Source organism: Dermochelys coriacea, chromosome 5 (genome assembly GCF_009764565.3).
Source record: "Dermochelys coriacea isolate rDerCor1 chromosome 5, rDerCor1.pri.v4, whole genome shotgun sequence".
NCBI classification, from domain to species: domain Eukaryota; kingdom Metazoa; phylum Chordata; order Testudines; family Dermochelyidae; genus Dermochelys; species Dermochelys coriacea.
Window position 1 is genome coordinate 100,412,802 of NC_050072.1, and position 22,607 is coordinate 100,435,408.

The 22,607-nt window shown below is 41.7% G+C and overlaps 1 protein-coding gene and 1 long non-coding RNA gene across 11 annotated transcripts in view; both read right to left on the minus strand.

Annotated features, from left to right (window-relative positions):
* LOC122460383 overlaps positions 1–12,439 on the minus strand; it is a 32,183-nt gene extending 19,744 nt beyond the window's left edge. For 2 of the 7 annotated variants that reach the window (XR_006281649.1, XR_006281648.1), the window contains exons 1-3: positions 9,915–12,439; positions 4,210–8,062; positions 3,462–3,531 (exon numbers count right to left, since the gene is read on the minus strand). This is a non-coding gene — a long non-coding RNA (uncharacterized LOC122460383). Of the gene's footprint in view, positions 1–3,457; positions 3,532–4,209 lie in introns of all 7 variants that reach the window. The other 5 variants (XR_006281654.1, XR_006281650.1, XR_006281651.1 and 2 more) reach the window with 4 other exon arrangements.
* Positions 12,440–13,082: 643 nt separating this feature from the next.
* The window catches only part of SMC5 (structural maintenance of chromosomes 5), a 78,835-nt gene continuing 69,310 nt past the window's right edge, over positions 13,083–22,607 (minus strand). For 3 of the 4 annotated variants that reach the window (XM_043515162.1, XM_038401888.2, XM_043515164.1), the window contains 3 exons: positions 15,178–15,357; positions 14,986–15,081; positions 13,083–13,423 (listed from right to left, as the gene is read on the minus strand). In XM_043515162.1, the coding sequence (XP_043371097.1) occupies positions 13,286–13,423; positions 14,986–15,081; positions 15,178–15,357 (414 nt within the window). In that variant the 3' untranslated portion in view covers positions 13,083–13,285. Of the gene's footprint in view, positions 13,424–14,985; positions 15,082–15,177; positions 15,358–16,550; positions 17,701–22,607 lie in introns of those variants that run through there. The other variant, XM_043515163.1, reaches the window with a different exon arrangement.

A 22,607-nucleotide genomic window follows, 5' to 3' on the forward strand; every position in this document is an offset into this window, starting at 1 on the left:
TTTGAGTGAAAGAAGACAATGGATTTAACATACAAAACAAATTGCAGGATAGTCATTTGTATTTTAAACTGAATTTCTGTAAGAGACTGTTGCAGGTGTTGGAAAAGAAAGAAAAATCGGGTTCTCTAATACTATATGTACTTGTCATACTATTCAGGAAATACTTAATAGTGCTGAAGTTAGGACAGCTCCTCTCCTCAGTTAAGAAAGCCCTTCACTATTGCATAGAGAAGCCAAGGCTTTAAAGGTATAGCTATACAACATACTACTTTTGTGAACAATTTTTTGATGACTTACATAAACAATTCTATTTTCAGTTTGCAGATGGACTTCGTTCAGTACACACCAGACTGGACATGTTCTTCAAAACGCTATTTTACTACAGATTAATGATCTGTAAACTATAAAATACCAACCTTTACAACAATTTAATCAGTTTTATTTTTGTACAGTATTCGTATCCTTTATAAGTTATTTTGCTGTCCTGTTTTGTAAATCACATGAACTTGTAAAAAAAAAAAAAAAAAAAAAAAGTAGGCATAGGTGTTTTTGTACATATGTATATAAATTGTCCAAATAAAGAAAGGAATAAAAAAATTATCTTGTTGTTATGGATGATTTTAATCAGACTGTGACTGCAGAAAGGTCAATTTGGGTGACGGAAAAAACTTCCACTACCATAGATGAAATACATCTATGTATTTTGCGCTCTGAAGACGTTGAGTTTTCAAAGCTGACACAGACATTTAATCACACACCTCCCAGTTAAATTAATAAGAGCAGTGTGGCTAAATCCCTGCATTTGTTTTAAAAATCTCAACCTTTGGTAGTGACTAAGGAGATTGGATCTTGTTTCTCTACTTTTTCAGGGCCATATTCTCCACTCCACTAATAAAAGCAGACGGGGCTTAATTATGGTATAACCTGCTGAGGAGAAAGAATACCAACTCTTCAGTGTGCTCCCCCTTCCCTGGAACCTTAGAAGCTTCTCTGCTATAGTTCTATGGTGTGAGGGCTCCACAGATGTTTAGAGGATAGGTGCTGGAAGAAGTGCAGCTGGGGAGCAGCCACTAGTCATGGCATTCTCTCCTCCTCACCAGGCAGATGCCCAAGGCACTGGGCCTTTGCCGATATCCTGAGATCTGTGTGGTTCTTGAGACATTCTTTAGTTTAAGAAGTAAAACCCTCTTTTCATTCCATACAGGGAGGGAAGGATGGTGGATGCCTGCTCCTAGATGCACGTTGAAACTCAGTCAGTGTTGGCAATTCTTATGATTTTATAGTGATTTTCAAAGACTTTACTCAGAGAGTAGCTGTCAATGGTTTGCTGCCAAACTGGGAGGATGTATGTATTAGGATGCTGCCTGGGTCTGGTACTATTCAATATTTTCATTATTGACTAGGATAATGGAGTGGAGAGTATACTTATGAAATATGTGGACGACACCAAGCTGGGAGGTGTTGCTAGCACTTTGGAGAACAGAATAAGGGTTCAAAATGACTGACAATTTGGAGAATTGGTCTGAAAAAAATCAACAAGATGACATTCAGTAAAGAAGTGCAAAGTGCTACAATCAGAAAAAAATCAAATGAACAATTACAAAATGGGGAATAACTGGCTAGGCAGTAATACTACTGTAAAGAATCTGGGGGTTCTGGTGGATACAAATTGCATATTAGTCAACAATGTGATGCAGTTGCTGAAAAAGCTAATATTCTGCATTAACAGAAATGTCATATGTAAGACACACAAGGTAATTGTTCCGCTGTACTCAGCGCTGGTGAGGCCTGGGCTGGAATATTGTGTTCAGTTCTGGGTGTACCATTTTAAGAAAGACATGGAAAAATTGGAGAGAGTCCAGAGGAGAGCAACAAAAATGATAAAAGGTTTAGACAACCTGACCTATGAGGATAGGTTAAAAACCTGAGCATGTTTAGTGTTGAGAAAAGATGACAGAGGGGGACCTGATAACAGTCTTCAAATATATTAAGGGCCATTATAAAGAGGATGGTGATCGTTTGGTTTTCCATGTCCATTTAAGATAGGACAAGAAGTAATGGGCAAGGGAGATTTAGGTTAGATATTAGGAAAAACTTATAAAAGGATAGTTAAGTACTAGAATAGGTTTCCAAAGGAGGTTGTGGAATCCCCTCACCGAAAGTTTTTAAGTACAGGTTGGACAAACACCCGTCAGTGATGGTCCAGGTTTGCTTGGTCCTGTCTCAGTGCAAGGAGCTGGAATAGATGACCTCTCAAGGTCCATTCCAGCCCTACATTTCTGTAATTATATGATATTATTTGGTGGTTTCTTAAAGGCCCAGCTTCTAGGGTCATGAGATTATCAGAAAAACTCATTTCATTTGGGAGGAAAAACCTAAAAAGTAAGTCTTCTAGCTCTCAAGGTTGCAGAGAGAAGCTTGAAAATGAACACCAAAGGCTTAACAAACAAAAGACAAAACAAAAAGAACTCAGTTATTATGTAAGATTGATTTTTAAGACAATGTCATGATTTGGGAGGCCAGAGTCATTATTTTTTAAACTGTTCAGGGCTGCAGTTCCTTGCTCTTTCTGTAGGTTTCACCCACAGAGGGGAGAATTTGGCCCTAAATTAAGGGGCTCCCGAGCAATGCACTTTACTAATTGTTTCTAGAGGCACCAACCTGGCTTTGAACTGTTCCCAAAGACAAGTGAATTGGATCATCATAATCTGGGTGTAAATTGATTAATTTTTGAAAAGTGATTGCTTCATTGTTTGTGTAACATGATATCCTGGGGTGGTCATCTGCAACAGGGATCAAACTTGTATCCAAAAACATGACCCTTTACTGCCTGAATTATAGGACCCAGCTCTGTTAGTTCAAAGACTATGCAGAGTAAGAAAACTATACATCGTTCAACCACTAGGGTAGGACAGAGAGCCACAGTGAGTCAGCATAGGTTACAGCTGCATAGCAGGACTTCTATGAACAGTAAGACTGTGGGCAGAGGGGGCCAAATGATCTTTGTTTAAAAAAAGACTTATTGTCCCTGACTCAATTATATAAAAAGAACAAAAGGAGGGGTTTGGTTTGGTTTGAAATAATGCAGAATAAAAGAGTAACAAAGCAGACCTTTTTTAACTTAATTTTTGGAGAAAGCAGACTCTTTTTAACAATTTGGGACTCTCTCTCTTTAACAATAAGGAGGGGGGCATTGTAACAAGCAAATAACCTGGCTTGCCACAAACCCTGAAGGATAACTTGGCATTTATATTTTCCTCTGTGTGGTATCTTTAAAAAGTATTCTGAAAAACCTTCTAAAATAGACACATTGAACAGATGAAGGGCCACACTTGGCTGTGATTTATACCCACTGCGGCCTTACCAAGTGTAAAGTCAAGGCAGGATATTGCTCTTCATTTGCAAATTTAAAATTACAAAATAAAATTTAGAAATGATTATTTTATCCTTTGCTTACCCACCAAGAACTGAGCTTAAGGGTCGGTTTCCATATTTCCATTGTGACAGTAGATGGCATCACTTATTCTTTCCCTTGATAAGACAAACATATTGAAAAATGGGAAGGATTTCAGAAAGGAATAGCTTACGTGACCAGCAAGCTGGAGGGATTGCTATAAGAGGGGAAATAAAAGATTTTAAAATACATAGACTAAGTAAAGGATGTTATCGTTACTTATTAATATTTGTCAACACAAGGAAGGAGGAGGATTATTTAGGTTCAGGCCTGATCTACACTTAAAAGTTTCACTGGCATAGTTATATTGGTTAGGGGGTGTGATTTTTCCAACAGAGATATGCTGGTAAAAGCCCTTGGGTAGATGCAGTTACATCAATATTACTGTGCTTACACTACAACATTGTTAGGTCTGAGGTCTGATCTACACTTAAAATTTAGGTTGACATAGCTATGTCAGTGAGGGGTGTGAAAAAAATCAAGCTATGCTGTCTTAACCTCTAGTGTAGATGCAGCTGGGAGTCTCCATGGGAGCACTAGGCAGAACACTTTGTTTAGTCTGCAAAGCAAGCAGATCTATGGGCTCTGAATACAGACCAGTTGAGTAAAAAAGTTCAATTTTTCCATGGAGGAAAAAAAAAAAATCTTGTTTCTTTCATTTATTTTTATTTATGCTGAAAGGAAAAAAAAAACATAGGAATCACAAAATATGCTAATGGAAGGATCTTGGTTAAAGATCTGCAGTAATTTCTTACCTGCTAAGAAGATTTCTCATAATGTCATAACATGTCAGCCCAGACAGTGGGTATTAAATCCTTCCTGCAGTAAACACATAGGAAAACAAAAACAAACTGAAAGCGTGTCATCGTTCTCCTTTAATGGGATGCTGCAACCAAATACTGCAATACACAGAATTTTTGGCCCAGATTTTTAAAGGTATTTCAGTATTGTTGCACTCAGCGTTGCAAGGACTAACTGATTTAGGAGCCTAAGACTCATTTTAAAAAGTGATTAAGGCATTCAGGAGCCTAAATCCCATTGACAGTCAGTGTGATTTTGGCTACTAAGTGCCTAAATACCCTTGAAATGAAATTTAGGCCTTGCAATGCTAAGTGCTGCAGTTACCTAAATACCTTTAAAAATCTAAGCCCTCCTGAACAATGAAACAAGGATATCCAGCCAAGTACCAGAGAAATGGTAGCATATGGAACTGTGAGCAACCTAACTAGCAGATAAGTTATTCTTCTACTTCATCCCTACTATGCCAACCCAGATAATGGCAGCTGCAAAAATATCCTCCTCCAAAACAGACATTGGGAGGGCACCAAGGGAGAAACTAGAAACCACTGACTACCTCAAGCACATTAAAAGCCTATGCTGACATATAAAGTTTTGAGAAGCCATAGTTTCCAAAGGACGACTTGTTTCTTTTCGTGCCTGTGGGTGGGGACCTGCAGCTTCAGGGTGGGAGAGGGACAGGATGGAGTAGTACTTTTAGCCAAGCAGTTTGACAAGCTAATACATTTATGGGCGTCTGGTCTGTTTTTATGTACTAGCCATTGCCTTGGTAGCCTTTAATTGTTTCCAGACTGGAAGCCTACGTCAGTGTGACTTGAAAGGATATGAATAATGACTGCTGAAAAAACAAAGACAGGGAGAAAACCATAACAGCATCAGTCATAGATGCCATGGTGGGTGTGAAGATTGCTGTGCTTGTTTTACTGGACCCTATCAGAGTGCCTTAGGCTCTGCTTAAGGGATGGTCTACACACAATTCTTGTACCCATTCAACTATTTTGCTTAGGGATGCATTTTTTTTTTAACCAAAATAGTTGAAGTGATACAACTCCGAGTGTGGGGCTCTTACAGTGGTATAAAGGTGACTATACTGGTATAGTTTATCCCTACAAACTTTATGCGAATAAACTATTCCAGGATAAAGAACCTTTTATACAAGTATAACTGCATCACATTAGGGATTGTACCACTTCAGCTATGCCAGTTTCAAACCAGCAAAGTTAAAGCGGTACCAAAACTGTGCGTAGACAAGCCCATAGTGAGTAGGACTAGTGGGGTTGGAAGCAGGAAGGGAAGTTCTAGCAGGTGGGTCCCCACACACTTGAAGCCCATTAAAATACTTCTGCGACACTGGTGGGATGGCCTGAGGCCTAAACAAACCTCTAAGCTGGGGCCATCGGATACTGCTTGTGTTGGTGATGAAGACGTCCCCAATTCTTCTCTTTCCTGGACATCTTCCTTGGACTTTCTCCATACCCAAGCTATCCACTGCCAGCATCCCTATAAAGTACAGGACTTTCCCTATGCTCAAGCTTTGGACAGTGTTCCAGGTAGGTCCCTCTGTCCCCACTCAGACTTATCTCTGTTTGTATTCCTCCTTGGAATGACTCACAGCACTTATCTCCAATGGGAAGTTGGCAAGTCCCCTTATCTTCAACAGCTTACAACATCTACTTCATTGGAAGATATGTGCTCCAGTGGTAGTGGGGACTTCTTTGCTCTGAGTACTCCAGAGCTCAGTAGGCCATGGAGGTTTTAGCCTTTGTCTCAGCTCAGCTGTAGAGGACAAATAGATTACACCATCTCTCAATCTAGGGTCCTTTCGGTTAGATATACAAGGCCCATCCGGAATATGCACTCTCTGCTCCTTCAGAGTTTACGGGGAGAAACAGGAGGAGGAAGAGGAGACATCCTTGGCATTAAGATAAGGAGAGGAATTTAATCGAAGAAAAATGAGGTATCATCTTGATCACTACTTTGTTTTGCTGAAAGACTAGGTAGTGGTTCCTGATGTCCAGGAATTCCTCCAGCCTTCTAGCCAGGAAAATTGTTATGTGGGCAGGCTGCTCTCAAAAAGCCTCTCTTTAAAAGCTCAAAGAGAGGGCTATCAGAGCAGTAAGGGCCAGGCTGAAGGGCCAGAGAAAGCAACATTGGTTTTAGCTTGGTTGCTACCTTCAAAGCATCCATCTCTCTCTATAAGAGCCTCTACCCTATGGACAATTTATCTATATTATCTTGGAGCCCTAACCACAGAGGCCTGGCCCTCAAGGCAGCACAATCCTGGTCTCTGTAGAGACCCTCCAAAATTAAAGCTAGAAGGTTTCTGTTATCTAAGTGCCAACTCTGAAGAAACAGTTAATGGGCAGTGATGGATTTCCAGATATTCACACACCATTGTGGTTAGCACCTGTTCTGGTATGACTTTTTCAAGCACAGTCATTTGAACAGGCCAAAAGATGGGGGCAGCTAGGATGCTTGTGCAGGAGATGTTGAGAGGAGGGTTTGCTGAGGGGAGAATCAAGGGTAACACTTAAAAGTTCGCGAGGTTTTCTTTGCACTTAGTCCATAGCCTACTTGGTCTGAACAAGGACAAAGCCCAGAGTTAGAAGTTTCAAAGCATGCACAGTTTTCTGGGCTAATCCAGAACCAGTAATATGATAATTATCCTATCCCTTGTTACTGCTGGTTCGTTTTTAAATTTTCAAGAGCACCGTGGGCAGAAAATGCATAGACTTAACTCTAACAAGGAGAGAGTATTTGTTCTGAGAACAAGATAGTCCATGGTTAAAAGTGAGCAACTGAGGATTTTGATGTCTACTTGGGTGGTCATTAGGTCTTTTTAGGGCATCCTCATACTTCTTCACGATGACTGCAGTTCCCTTTTCCCTTATGGCTGTGGATAAGCTGATCTACTATTGCTCAGAGTATCTTTAAAGACACTATGCAAAATGAAAAAAGTTACTTATGTTTATAAAGAAAATATGACATTCCAATTGTCTTCACAAACACCAGAGACATAAGAGTCCAAGAGTTCATAGTTATTGACAAAATAAGTTGGTGAGTGTCTGTTGATTTGCTCACATACATCATCTATTTATGACAGTGGACTGAGAGCTGTCATCAGCCTGCAATTTTCTTACAATTCCCTTTACCTCCTGTTACTGTTATATTTCATTATTTGTTCAATGTAACAACTACCCATCTGCAGCAAAACAAAACATCTCTGCCATTTTTAAATGTCTCAGTATTTAAGTATCTATGTGTTTGAGTTGGAGGAAATCACTATTTCAGAAGCCCTCAAGTAGTAGATTTCATACTAAAAGCAAACAAATGCTTAAATCTCATGGAACTGAAAAACCTTTGTGGTTTTTCATAGAACTAAATGAAAGCAAAATGTTAAAGACTTTTAATGGGGTTTTTATTATTTTGCTAAAAAGATATGATCAGGTTGGTATGATCTACTATACTATACTTATACTATACTATATCTACTATACCCTTTTCCACCCGTTTCTGAATTACAAGCTAGTATAATGTGCCATCTAAAAAAAGACAGATTTTGTGTAACAAACAAAAAACTTACTGTCACCATCAAACAACTCTATTTTTGCACACCTCAGAATTAACAAATGAGTATCCATTAATGATGGAGAAGGGAAACTATAGTTTCTTTTGTTTGAAAAGCAAATAAAATATACTTAGCCTGTACACTGACTGACTTCTCTCCAGAATGGACCCAAATTCCAAAGTTCAGAGCAGGATCCAAACTTTTCAAAACTCAGAATGCTTGGAGACCTTTCTTGTTATGAACTGAAACAGAGGGATATGTACAGTACTAACATTTAAAAGGTAATTTGCCAGATCCTCAGATGATCTAGGTTATCTTAAATGGAACTATGCTAATTTATACCAGCTGAAGATTTGGCCCAAAATTTAGCTTCTTCATATTTATTTCTAATTATACTTTTCCTCTGGGGTATTTAATGTAATGGATGTGGTAAGAAAAATGAATTTTCTTTGCAAAGTGAGAGTTAACATTAGGAAACAGGAGAGAAAATGGGCCAAAGAACCCTATCCAGCTGCATTTGTTACTCTTTCTATCCTTTTAAAAAAAACTGTTAGAAAAATCTAAAAATTTTACCGCATATTAGATTAGTCTGTTCAAAGAAAACTCCACCACATTGTCTCAATCCAGTCAAATCACTGTTCATAAGCCCAGAAGGAATCAATTTTTGTGAGTACCCTGTGCAACAGAGCCTGTCATTTTAGTTACAAATACATTTGGCATTGCTCAGTCTTCCTGCCTCTCACAGCCATCTTGTCTATGACAGAGACTGTGTGATACCCAAGGCTAAGGTAAACCAGGCTAATGGAGATGGAGACTGGAACAAGCAGAAAAACTAATATTAATATTCACAATCCAAAGCTTTTTAAATAAAACTGTTAAATTGTTAGAAGAGGATGGAGGGTATTTTCTTACCTACTAATCAGTTAGTTCTTAGACCCTCTATAGCAATCCCAGAAAGCAGCTAATGTTTTCTCCTTCCAGAAGACGGAGGTGGGGAAATGGAAAATTTCTCAGTACACTTTTTTTTTCCTGTTGGGAACACTAGACTCTAATGCCCACCTCTCACACACAATCAGGTCTCCCAAAGTCCCTTTGACCCTCACCCCATAATGTGATAGAATATTTTGCCACAAATGTTTGTTAAATAACTGAAAAACATCATAGTGTTTCTCGTTTTTTGTTCTTCCCATTATCTAATTTCCCAGACTGCTTTTCCCTACAGACAGTCCATTTTCTTTTCCATGCTCCCTCTCCAATTTTCTGACCTTCTTTCTCTTCCCCTGTTAATTTCACTCATTCCGGTCTCTAACCCCATCCTGGCTCCCTTTCCTTAACGCTTCTATGTTACATCATCTATTCCTTGGGGCTTCCTTTGTGCTCACTGTGTCCCTGTTACCTCAAGCTCATCCTGTTCTTTCCCAAGACCCCTTTCCATCTTCTGTGACCAACCTCATTGTTCACCTCCATATAAACCAGTCCTATGCTTTTTACACCCCCAGCAAAACTTATCTCATGTCTCCCTCCAATTTTCTCCAGGTCCCATAGGAGGATCTTAGGTTTGGCAGATGCCTCCCTCCTCTCACAAATGAGCAATGTGCCATAGCTGCCAAGTATTGTGCAGCTACATGTATAACAATTTATGGAAATGATTTGCAAGTATGAAAAACCCTATTACGTAATATGTATAAGACCATAAACTTCAGTTTAAGGTGAATACACTCTGCCCCATGCAATGGTGGGCATAGGTCATCATGCTGCAGAAACTTGGCACTTAGGTGAGTGCTGAAGAGTGTATGTGGAATAGGTGGGTGGAAGATGGAGTGGCTGGGGACTGTTGAAGGGGCTGAGTGCGTGGAGGTTGTGGGGGGGGGTGGAAGGTGGCAGTAGCTAAGAGAAATGGAATGTACAGGCCGTGTCAGAGACGACAGAAGCTGGGAACTGCTGAGTTTGTGGGGTGTGGAAAGATGGGGTGGCTCTGGGGAGCATCTGAGGGTAGATGCTGGCTAAGGGCTGATGGAAAGCTGGGACTTGATGTGGGTGGGACTGGAAGGTTGCTGTGGAGGGAAGCCTGGGCCAGGATTGTCCCTATCTTACCTTCTGTCCCTACTGTTGCCACTTCCTGCTGCCACCACTGCTGGCCTACTCTTCTTGGCTCCTCCTTGCTTGCTCAGGTCCAAAAGGCACCACAGAAGCTTCTGGAGGTCTTGAACTGAAGTTGCATGACATTTAGAGCTCGTCTACATTTGAAAGTGAATTCATATTAAAGTGAGGTGTGTATTTAAAGTGCAGTGGCTATTCCTGAATAACTCCATACATAGACAAGCCCTTAGCCTGGGGACTGTGGGAATGTGCATGCATTAGTGTCACGTGAGATGCATGGCAGTCAGTGCAAGTTCCCTTGCAGCATACCAGGTAGAGCTTTTTGAAAGTCAGAATTTTTCAGAAAATTCCAATATTTTGAAATTTGTTTTTGTTCCAAATCTGAAATGTCAAATTCTTTTGTGGATAGAAAATTCTGAGTTTTAGAACTGAAGCTGCGTTTAGACATTCCCAAACTGACAGATTTCATTTTGGCTCAGTCTAACATTCATCTACGTCCCCTGAGCTGCCATAGTGCCTCGTATTCCCATTTTCCTCTATGGCTGGGCTCCCTTGCCATACATTTCACGTGATACACTATGACCCTACGACTCCCATGATACAGAGCGTCAGTTCAACCTATGGAGAGTCCATGATGCATCATTGGAGATGGGCTGTGCTCCCTGCCTAGCCTATGGAGAAGAATGGGAGCCTGAGGCATCCACACTACAATGCCCATGAGGCACTGCAGCATCTGATGCAGACACAGATGAATATGGAACTGACCCAAAACTAAATATTTCAATTTGGATTCAGCTGACTGACCCAAATGGAGAAATACTGCATTTTGACTTTTCATCAGGGAAATAAGCATCTAGCCAAAAACCTTTGATTTTGCAGAAACTTGCATTTTCCATTGAAAAAATATTTTGATGGAAAATTCCCAACCAGCTTTAGTACCTGACACACAGCCAGCCAGCAAGCCCGCTGATGAAGCATGGGAGAGACAAGAGCTGCTGCAACTCAGCATACTACCCTTTTACACAGAAGGTGCCAGGCCCAGCATTCTGGGGCTGCAGAGGAGGTGCTGGGAACACAGCATCCCATTTTACCTCCCCAGAACAGGGACAGGTTGTTTCTCCCTCTCAGCCCATTCCCAGAAGCCTAATTGCCCTCTCAGGAGCAGTTTCTCAGCCAGCAGTATTTTTATTTAATTTTTTAAAATGTAAATAAAAATTAAATAGAGAACCTACAACAGCTCTCAGTTTAGCTTTTACACTAAAAAATGAGTTCCAAATGGTGTAAAGTGTGACACTGCAGCCTGGGTACTTGGGAGAGAGTACAGCCGTTCTCCCTACACTTCTTCAGTTAGGTGTTTCACCTTCATCTCCAAGGGATGTCTTACTATCTTTTACATATTAAGAGTGACTAGGGAGAATTTTGAGCATTTTATTTCATTAGTGTTGTCCGTGCCTATGCCATGAGTTTAGTGGACAATTACCCAGCTAACAATAATCTATGTGAGAATTTTTATTCTTTTTCTGTTTCTCCAACGTTGCTTCCACGCCCTGTAAAACAGTGATTCTCAAACTTTTGTACTGGTGACTCCTTTCACACAGCAAGCCTCTGACTGCAACCCCCCCTTATAAATTAAAAACACTTTTAAATATATTTAACACCATTATAAATGCTGGAGGCAAAGCGGGGTTTGTGGTGGAAGCTGACATCTTGTGACCCCACATGTAATTACCTCGCGACCCCCTGAGGGGTCCTGATTCCCAGTTTGAGAACCCCTGCTGTAAGATAAAGATCTATGGAATACTGTTTCCAGTCCCCTAGTGACAAAACATGGAACGACCCTCCCAAAACCTGAAAGTGGAAGGGGACCTCAAGCACCACTTCTGTTTGAAATGAATGGGAGAAAATAAGCAGCACTCTTTTTTACACAAAACCTACATCCTGGGCTAAATTTGACATGACAGTGGACTGTTAAATAAGGCTTTAATTTCTAAAATATTACTTTTGTCGCACTGCAAATTAAGTGGATGCCAGTCAAACTAATACCATCCTTCAAATGCCTCCTTCAGTGGTGAAAATAAAAATATTATATATTGCTATAGATTTTCAGAGAGCATCTGGGACTGGCTCATTTTCCTAAAGATTAGTTGGAAAATGTAACTGACAGCAGTCTTCCAATTTTATACAAATCTATACCTTTTAAAATTTTGTATCACAGATTAGTTAGGCAGATAAGAATTTCAACCAGCTGACACATTCTATTTCAAGAGTTCACAATTACTGTTGACAGCAGTAACTGTAACCATTTATACTTAAACAGATATGGCCAAAACCCCACCAGGAAGCCAGCAAATTTAACAGCTACGTTATCAGAGATCTATCCTTCACTAGGAGTACAAAACCACTCCAAAGAAACTAGAGCTGTTAAGAATAGCTGAGTTCAAATGTAAAAACCTACAGGAATAATTTCCATACCAACCACCAATAACAATCAACATTTAGATTGATGTTACCGCTAGAAGCTATGTTGTTTGTAGCTCTCCAGAATAGAGACAAATACAAACAAGGCTACAGGGCCCAAGTAAAATTTTTGTTTAAAAAGCTAAAATTTATATTTGTCCATGGGGCAGGGAGGAGGGTAGAGGGTGTGGGTGTGGGTGTGTGTGTGAGAGAGAGAGAGAGAGAGAGAGAGAGAGAGAGAGAGAGAGAGAGAGAGAGAGAAGGGTTTTGGCTTAGGAATCCACTTCACCCTGCTGAAATAGAGTTTAAGGGGAAATGTTAATATAGATAATACTATAACGTCTAGTTACATAATGTATGCTATTTTATATTTAATAACCACCACAAGAAAAAACTGTGATGCAAGACTACACACACACACCACACTAGTTGAGAATCTGCCTCACTCACATAGTTATCATTTTAACAGAACCACTTCAAAAGCTATCCACTGTATCTTTATCTTTGAGTCAACTGTGCAATGTATTAACCTAATATACATATCACAACTTTTGGAAACTTCAACAAAAGTGGATTTGACCAGACATAACTCATTTGGAAAGAAAAACTGACAGCTAAAATTTCCTGATCTGGTATGTCGGACATAGCAAAGTGCAAAAGATCCAGGTTTCTCGGGGCCCTCCCATTCAGACAGCCAGTCTGAGGTAAAAATGAGTTTTTCTTTGAAGGAACAGATGGCTAGAACAAATCTAAGAAAATATTACATATATTTGAAGGCAAGTTTCCAAAAACAGAAGCCCAGCTCTTCATTGTCAGTTCTCTGCAGGTTTCCCTCTCAGATTCAACCACTTTGTTTTCATAAATACAGTCTCACAGACCAGTAGCTCCAAAAAGCTCTATGGAATTCACTACTGATCCATTTGCTCAACTTGTCGCCGCCGCCTACGGAATGCCTTTAAATTCCATTTGGTTGGTTCCAGCATAAAAGGTCCATTGTAGACAAACAACACTGTCATTTTTTCAGCATAGGTGAGATTTTGCAGGAGCTGGAAAAATGGGGGAAAAAAAAAAAAAAGTCACACTAAGCAACACCTCTTATGCCAAGCATCACTTTTGTATTAGTTAAAACAGATTTATGTTTCCCCCAAAGAACTTTTGCATGGTGCTTTTACCACTGTTTGCCATTGACCACATATGCACGTCTTCCAGTACCTGGATAATCTGGGATAAGGAAATGGAAGAGTAGAAACAACAAACACCACCATCATTTTTCCACTCTAAGGCCATGTCTACACCACAGAGACTACAGTGGCAAAGCTAAAGCACCATCGCTACTCCAGTATAACCCTGTAGTGTAGATGCAGCCTATAGCAACAGAAAGGGTTTTCCATTGCTGTGGGAATATCATCTCCCTGAGTGATGGCAGCTAGGTCGACAGAAGCATTATTCCATCAACACAGTTGCATCTACACCAGGGGTTAGGCCATCAAAGCTACCAGTGCTCAGAGGTGTGGATTTTTCATACCCCTGAGCACCATAATTAAGTCATTCAAAGTTTTAAGTGTAGACCAAGCTTAAATTATGCCAGACACTGAAGTTTAGGTGACCAATGAAAAAAAGTTTTTTGGTAGATTCCTTGACTGCCATATAATCAGATAATTGGTTCACACCTGCTAACATCTAAATAAATTAAGTTTTGGGATGTACGGGAATGTTACCTTAATACCTTAACTGGTAATCAAGCAATTTACCCCTATAATCTCTCCTAATTTCCTGTAGTAAACAGTGTAGGTATTTGCTGAGATTGCATTAGAGCAGGCAACCCCATTGGTCCTTTCAAATCAAACCACACAATTCTGCCAAAGTACTACAGATAAACAAAACTTGTAAATAATGTTCCTTCTTGGGGCTGTTTGGGTCAGAACAAAATATAAATCATTCAGCTGGCTGCCACAGGCACAGACAGTATTTCCCCTGGTCAATTAGTTCTCTGCAGCCCTCCTTCCAGAGAGTGCAGCACAATCCCCTTTCAAGCTCAGTAAGCCATCAGCCTGGTGCTCGGGCTTGAATAGTCTTTCCTCCCTAGGTGTAGGGTTCTCTGCAGCCCTCCTTCCTAGGACTGCAGCACTGGCCTTCCTAAGCTCTCCTTAAGCCCTCAGCCTGACTGTTAAGGAAAGCTGTCTCACCTTTATCTTTCTCCTTTGTTTGGGCTACAGGCTTGCCTTTTATTCCATATCCCTGTCTCTTGAGGGTCCCCTGATTCCCAGCAGCATGTACTTCAGCTTGTTTGTACAATTGATCATTCCAGGGAACCACAAGTCCCAGAATGCCTGTTCTCTAAAGAGGCTGAGTCTTGGAACAGAGTTGGTTGAGCCCAGGCCACAACTATCGTTAAAGGGGACAAACTGCCCTGCTATAGTATTTTTATTTCATCCCTGTCATAGTCTCAAATGAACAAACCAGAAGACATTTATATAGCACCTATATCAATGCTATTTATTATTTTATCAAAGAAGTTGAAAGAGAGAGAGAGAGAGAGAGAGAGAGAGAGAGAGAGTCTGACACATGCACACATGAGAATCGTTTCATTTAGTTTTCAGTTACCCACCTTTGGTGTAATAAAGAAATACTGAGAAGTGCTCTCTTTACAAGCAGTCTTCACAACCATTTCAAAAACTCTCCTCTCATTGACTGGATCCATTCCCTTTAAAAAAAAAGAAATATATATTTTTACAATTCCTCTGGTCATTCTATGAACTCCTGCGGAATAAAGTCTTGTTTCACACACTAGCAATCTTACCTGATTTATTTCATCTACAACCCTGAAAGGACATCTGTTGAGTTCCTGCAGAGCCATCAAGTACAGCATAGTTGAAACACTTCTCTCACCTCCACTCTGATGGTGGGGAGTCAGTTCATGCAGTTGGGTATTACTACGGAATTTAACTCTAATTCGAATCCCATATTTGTCGTACTCCTCCTATGAAAGTAGACAGGAAACATTAGACATCTACAGCTTCCTACAGTGCACCCTATTTGACAATGTAGCAAAAGTTAAAAGGAAACCATTTTATGTATGTCTTACATTAGGAGAATGATGTGTTCGGGATCAGTAATATATATAAACTCTTTCATTCTGTTTTAAACTATGGTTTAGCTCTTAGCATTGATCTATTCTTTTTACACATAGAACTTTTCTCTAACCCATTCCCCAGCTAACCGATTTGATGTGTAATTTTAAAAAGGGTAAGTTATTAGAAATTTTGTTATAAATACTTCCCCCCCCCCACTGATTAGTAAATTATTGCATACCAAACTAAACATTGGCAGCAAGGTGCTTTATAAATAAAATCATAATTGAATACAAAAGTTAGTGTTTCATGAGACAATAATTGGTCGTAGAAATTTACCCTAATTGTGAGCTCAACTGGAAAGAGTGAGTGAAAGTTTATAAAATGTCAAAAAAAACCAGTAAGAATAAATGTTGATAGGAAAAGGTGCAAAGATGAGACAGCAGAATTGAATTAGTTTAAACAAAAAGGCCTCCTAATTTAACTCAAGGACTGTGTTAACATTATACCTGGTAAACATTCAAGCACGGAACTGAAAATCAATTGACCAAAATTGCTGTGTTGGAAATTAGGCTTAAGAGGTAAACAAAATTGCGACAGGATGAGCTAATTTGCCCACCACTTCTTTTTTGGGGTTCTTGAAAAGAAAAAAGAGTTTGGGGGAAAAATTAGCTCAAGAAGCTGTCTGCTAACAACTGCAGCAGCGAGTCTTACCATCATGGCTGCCACCCTCACCATTTCTTGGGATCCACTGCAACACTGCTAAACTTTTAATCACCCTAATCCCGAGAGATGTCCTGACTAGATTGGGCCAGAGAGAGGGACCCACATGAAATCACCACTTTCACCAGCTTTGGCTAAATCCCAACCACCACCTGTGATGTGACACTTTGTTGCCCCTCCCCATGTGTCCCTTTCCCCTTCCCCATCTTATTTCATCTCTTCTCTACCCCTTTTAATTTTGCCTTCTGTTTAAGAAGAGTCTGGCTTAGCTACCCAAACCGTATATTTTGCAATGCTCCTGTGAGCCAGTGACCAAAAAGACAGTCAAAAGCAATGACCTAAACAGCCAGACACTGATACAAGTTTGCCAGGTCTCGGAGCAAACGTGTTTTTCCAGCAGTGAGAGTCAACACCAGAAAAGAAGCTGCGTTTTCTATCTTTGTTGATCTTTTCTTTCCCCTCTGGGGTATGTGTGTCTTGTTATCTTCTATGAAATAGCAGCTTTAGCAACAGCAACAACACCACCAACTACAGACCATCTCAATTTTTTCTCTTTCCCCCCCCCCAAAAGGAGTTACCACCATCTAAGAGACTGTCCAACAGGGGAGGTTTTTTTTTCTAAAAAAAAAAAAAAAAAACTCTCTCTACAGCTACGGTACTAAGCATTTGTGAGGTTGCTGTATTTACCAAACCTTGTTTCAAACCGTTCAATGTTGGGCAGTTTCAGGGTCACGTCAACACCTTTGACTTTTTGAGCCCATGTATTCCATTGGAATTAATACAACAGTTCCCAATTTACCCACAGAGAAGACCCTATTTATTGTACCTATGCCCACACCAAGCCACAATCTTTAGTCAATGGTTTTGATATACTGCATTGATACACTGTGATCCGCAAATCTGGGCTGGTGATTTCTGTTCATCTAAATGGATTTTAGGATAAGATGGTCTTGAAGCTGTCCATTTAGGTGCTATTAAAAAAATAATTCTACTTCATAAGTCTTTTTTTTAAATGTCTGCTTGTCCAAGAGAGTCAGTGTACTCAATTAACACAATTCTTTGTTTCTCATTCTTCATTTCTCTGTCAAGAGCCATGATCTTTTTTCAGAAGATTCTATTAATATCATAATTGGTTTTAAGTGATTGTAAGTTTAAAAGCAAATTTTAAAAGTCCTCTTTTTTTGATCCTTTTTTAAAATGGTACCAGCTGAATGTAAACATGGTTTTCATATTTGTGCATACTCATTTCTGTTCCTCAGCTTTTTTATTGTTGTTGCAGACAAAAGATAACGGTTAATCATGTATTATACCATGCTGACCTTTGCACAATAAGTTCTGTAAAAATTTTAAATGAATAGAAAACTTCTTAAGGATAATTTCCTTTCTGTTAGCAGTCTCCCCCACAGATCTGGAATCAGGGCTGCTCTCTTCTCTGTGCAGCTCATAGAGGCAGATCAAGAGTTTTGGCATTGCACAGTTTGGCCACACCCTTTCTGCTCCTGCTTGCTTCCAGGTGAGTTATTCCTAAACTGTAAAACTTGCATATCATTAACAAATATTCCAGAGATAATGAAATAACTATGTACATTAGACCAAGAGGAGGTGTCAGTCGCTCCTGTCACTGCTGGGGCAGTCTGGGGCCACAACGCCCCCCCCCCATGCCCCAGCAGCAGGAGTTTGGCTGTAGGAAGGGGCAGGGGAACGGGATGGGGTGAGGCGGGCTCTGGGCGGCACTTACCTCAGGGGGCTCCCCGGGATCAGCGACATCCCACCTCCCTCAGCTCCTAGGCAGAGACATGGCCAGGCAGCTCTGTGTGCTGCCTCTACCTGCATGCACCACCCCCGCAGCTCCCATTGGTCACAGTGCCTGGAACTGAGGGAGGGGGAATGTCGCCATTTCCAGGGAGGCGTGAAGCCATGTAGGGAGCCTGCCAGCCTCCCACCCCTCGGTGCCCCTGGAACCCCCCGCCTCCGAGCACCCACAGCACTCCTGGGCTGCCCCCGCTCCCAGCACCCACAGCATTCGCAGGTGCCCACCCCGGGCGCCCCCCCCCCCCGCCCCACAAGATTTAGTCAGGGGTATATAGAAGTCATGGATAGGTCACAAGCCGTGAATTTTTGTTTAGTGCCCATGACCTATCCATGACTTTTACTAAAAATATCCGTGACTAAAAACATAGCCTTACTCATAAGCCATCAAGGGTGGGTAGAATTGTGGAAGATGCTGCTATCAGAAAGGAAATTATTGCTAAGAAATTTTCCATTCTGCAGTCCTCATCCCACCCAGGAGGCTGCTAACAATTTTGTGGAGTGTGCCTTGATCCATTCTGGGACAGAAATCCCTGATATGTAGGTTTCCACAATACGGTCTAATGTACACCTAGTGATGGAGGACTTGGAAGTTCTAAGTCCCCTGCATGTCAGGTGGAAAGACAAATAGGGAGCCCCATCTCCTCATGGATTCTCCACACTTGAGATAGATTTTTCAGTGCTCTTCTGACATCTAAGGTGTGCCACGATGTTTCAGTTGGATGTTGTAGTTCTGGACAGAATGAAGGAAGCACAACCTTTTGGGAGGCAAGAAAGGAGGAATTTACTTTGGGAAGAAAGGATTCAGGTGTCCAGACCACCACCTTGTTCTCATAGAACAGGCAGTAAGACTCCTTGTCTGGCAGACATGACAGCTACTAAGAAACAAGTCTTAATGGATAAATAAAAAGCTGAAACTGAAGTCAGAGGCTCAGAAGGATGGACTTGTCAGGGCCCTCAAAACTTTCCATTTTGGGAAGAGTGGCCTGATCACTGTGGTCTGGCTAATAGGATTGCTTAAGGGAATCTGGCTGTCTGTGAATTGCCTGCTAGGGATCCCAAGGATCCTGTGAACAGCATGCTACTAAAGGCAGACATCTGATGCTCAATGGTACTGGGCCTCCTCCGTCTATGCCTTCTTGGAGCAAGTCCAGTATCGCTGCAATTCTTTGATTTCTGGAATCTGTATGGTGCTCTTGGCACCAGTTGTTGAATCTGGATCAGACAAAGTAGTACACTTTTAGCGTTGATACTCTCCTAGATGAAAGTAATACTTAATGACTCTGGTGGACATACCTAGATGTTCTAGTGCTTTCCTCTCAGTAGCCAAGTCTGTGAGAGGACATCCAGTCTGCACAGAAGCTGGAGAAGGGGCTTCAATTTCTGCTCTATCAGGTCTGAGAACCAAGGTCTCCTTGGCCAGTGAGGAGTTATCAGTATTACCACTGCCTGTTCTTGTTTTATTTTCTGAAGCACCTTCCCCAGTAGTGGAAAGTGTGGAAATGCATAAAGAAGGGCCTGTGGCCAACTCTGCAATAAGGCATCTGTCCATGGATCTGGGGTCTGCTTCCCTTGTGAAGTATTCTGGCCTCATTATGTTCATATGATTCATGAACGGTTTGGTTGAAGGGAGGCCGAATGTCTGTTGACCCTGCGCCTGCTGAGCCAGTCTGCCTTTTGGTTCAGGTGCCCTTTAATGTGGCTCACTCAGAGAGAAAAGAAGACCTGTTCCACCTATCTCATTATATCCATTACATGCACATGTAGTACCGGAATCCTTGTTCCCCCTTGTTTTTTTAAATGTATGACCGTAGTTGTATTGTCCTATTGAAACATAACGTGATTCCCCATTAGTGTGGGCTGGAACCTTCACAAAACTAGCTTGACCACTCTCAGCTCTAGGAAGTTTAGGCTGTGAGTCTTTTCCTCCCGACTCCAGAGGTCCCAGTCTGTTTAGGTCTCCAAGTGAGATCCCGAGCCCTCCAAGCTGGCCTGGTTGCAAGGACTAAAGGATCTAGAAGGCAGATGAGCATGCTTTTGTGGACATTGTTGTGGGCTGCTGACCTCTGTAAGGAGTAGAATACCTGTGTTGGAACCTTAATCTTTCATGTGTTCTGGAGTGTGGTCCCATACTTGTAATATGAAGGCTTGAAGACTTCTGATGCGCGATTGTGCTCATGGAGTGATCCCTATGCATGACACCAGGAGTCCTAGCAGTTGGAGGCAGAGTGCTATGATAAACCTCCTGCAGCTCTTAAGCAAGAAAATCAACTCCTGGATTTTCTGAAACCTTTCTAATGATGGATAGATCTTCAATACCAAGGTGTCTATTTCTGCCCCCAGGTGGGTTCTGGTGGATGAACCAGAGAACTCTTCTTGGTATTGATGATGAAGCTGTGCACCTGGAGGAGAGTCAACATCCAAAACGTGGCCCTGTGCTCTGACGACTGCAATAGAGCTCTGATCAGGAGGTCATCCAAGAAGGGGTACAGGAGAGTTCCCTGAGACTTGAATCTGGCTATTCTCACCATCATCATCTTAATAAAAACTCTGGGACTGAGGAAATTACAAATGGGTGTGGTCAGTATTGATGTTTCCTGCTGCAGAAGTGGCATGGTCTGATGGGGATATGGAAATGTGTTCACTAGATCTACTTAAGTGAAGAAGCCTCTCTGGGACATGGATAACACCATAGAGGCCATGGTCTCCATCTGAAGCCCTATTTTCTTCACCCACTTGTTGAGCCTTTTGAGGTCGAGAACAGTTCTGATACTCTCCCATGCACTTCTATACAATGAAGATGATGATTTGCTAGGTTCTACTCCTTTCTTTTGAGGGAACAGTCTTTCACTGCCATATACAGATGAGATATTTTGTGCTGGATCAGATTGCATTTTATGTGGTTGTTGGAACGGGGTGACTGGATGAAAAACGGATGGGGTGGGGCCCGCAGCTCTAGGAAGTATCCTTGACTCACTATTTCCCTGACTGACTTGTCTGTGGTCAATGAAAACTATTCTTCTAGGAAATGGGAAATCCTGTCCCCTTGCTTCAGTTCCTGATGGAGGCCTATGCAATTTTTGCCATAAAGTAAATCTGGCAGGAGGGAGGCTGAAGTCTCTCTAGACTTTCTGTTCAGACTTCAATTACACTGTTTCCCTTAAGGAATCTATTTTCCCTTTGCTGATGCCTCTGAGAATGAGGAGCAGACAGAGGTGCTCCTTTTGAAGACCGGTCTATATTCTCTCCTGAGGGCACTTAGTGGGAAAGGGAGGGACTATTAGGATTTTGCTGCATTGTCAGCCACCAGCTTATCCAGCTTTTATCAAAAAAGAAGGAAGCCTAGAAACTTGGCCAAGCACTGGATCTGCTTAGGGTCAGGATCTACCTTTCAGGGTCAAAACCACAGGTGGTGCCTGACTATTAAGCTGGAAGCTATAGCTTGGACTGAGAACCTCACTGCATCCATTGAAGCATCAGCTACAAATGCTGTTGCTAGGGCGACTTTCTTAAAAGTGGAGCAAAGTGAGGGTGAACTCTGTTCTCAAGAGCTCTGAAGATCTTCCAGCCAGGAAAGAGATGTTCTAGCAAAGTGCCAGCAATGCTTGGAGGGTGGCACAAAAGGATTGGAACAAGCCTAATAAGGCTTGTTCCTATCATCCCTAATCACTGGTTGAAGGAGAAATGAAGGGGTATTGCAGCCTCAGGGGAGGATTTTGAGGAGAGAAATTTACTCTGAGGTACTCACAGGAGTCTTAGCAGGTTTCATAGCCATGCAGCTTGCCTTCCTCAGTTCAGGAGGAGGAAGAGAAGTCAGAGGACTCATATCTTCTGGATTTTTTGACCTTTTCCTTTGTAGCTTCTTTAGAATTTTTTTAAACCTTTTTTAGCATGCTTTGGGAAAGTGAAAGCTCTGCTGCAGCTTTATTGGAGGCCTTTTGCAATTTGCCTTCCTTAGGGCCTACTGCCCTCTCGAGAGGTCTGTCTCAGAAGCCTCCCATATGGGTCCCATTCCGAGTGGGGGGAGAAACGGGGGGGGGGGGAGACTTGCTGTCGAAAACCCTCCTGGTTGGCATAGCAGAAGGGAAGACTGATCAGAAGTCCTGTTTCTTTCCTCACTGCATTAAGTACCCACCTTTAAAACTTGCAGGGTTGCAAGTCCTGCCCAAGCCTCCCCTTTGTTCTGCCAGAGGTCCTATGTGATATACTCCTTAAGCTGAGTGGCCAGGGAGAGTCCTCCCTGCTTTTGGAGTCTCTCCCTGTTCTGCACTGGAGTTCTAGGTCCATTTTTCCCCTGTTGGAGTCCTGGCTTCCTTGGTGGGTAGGGGACCCCACCTGCCTGTTCAACTCATAGTCCTGGGACCTAACGGAGATAGGTATGGAAGGCTGGGTACAGGTTGGGCTCATCTTGCTGTCTGCCAAACCTGGGAAGGCTGCCTTACATACAGAACACTGTTTATATTTGACCTGGTGCTTTCTTGGCTGCTCTGTTATGCCTATAAGGGGCAAAAGAGCTGGCCAAAGGACACTGCTGTGAAGGCTCAGGGAGGGTTAAGCTGCCAAAAGGTTAACTGACCCTGGGGGGAGAAGAAAAACTGAGGAAGGAGAACACTGCTGCTCACTGGGC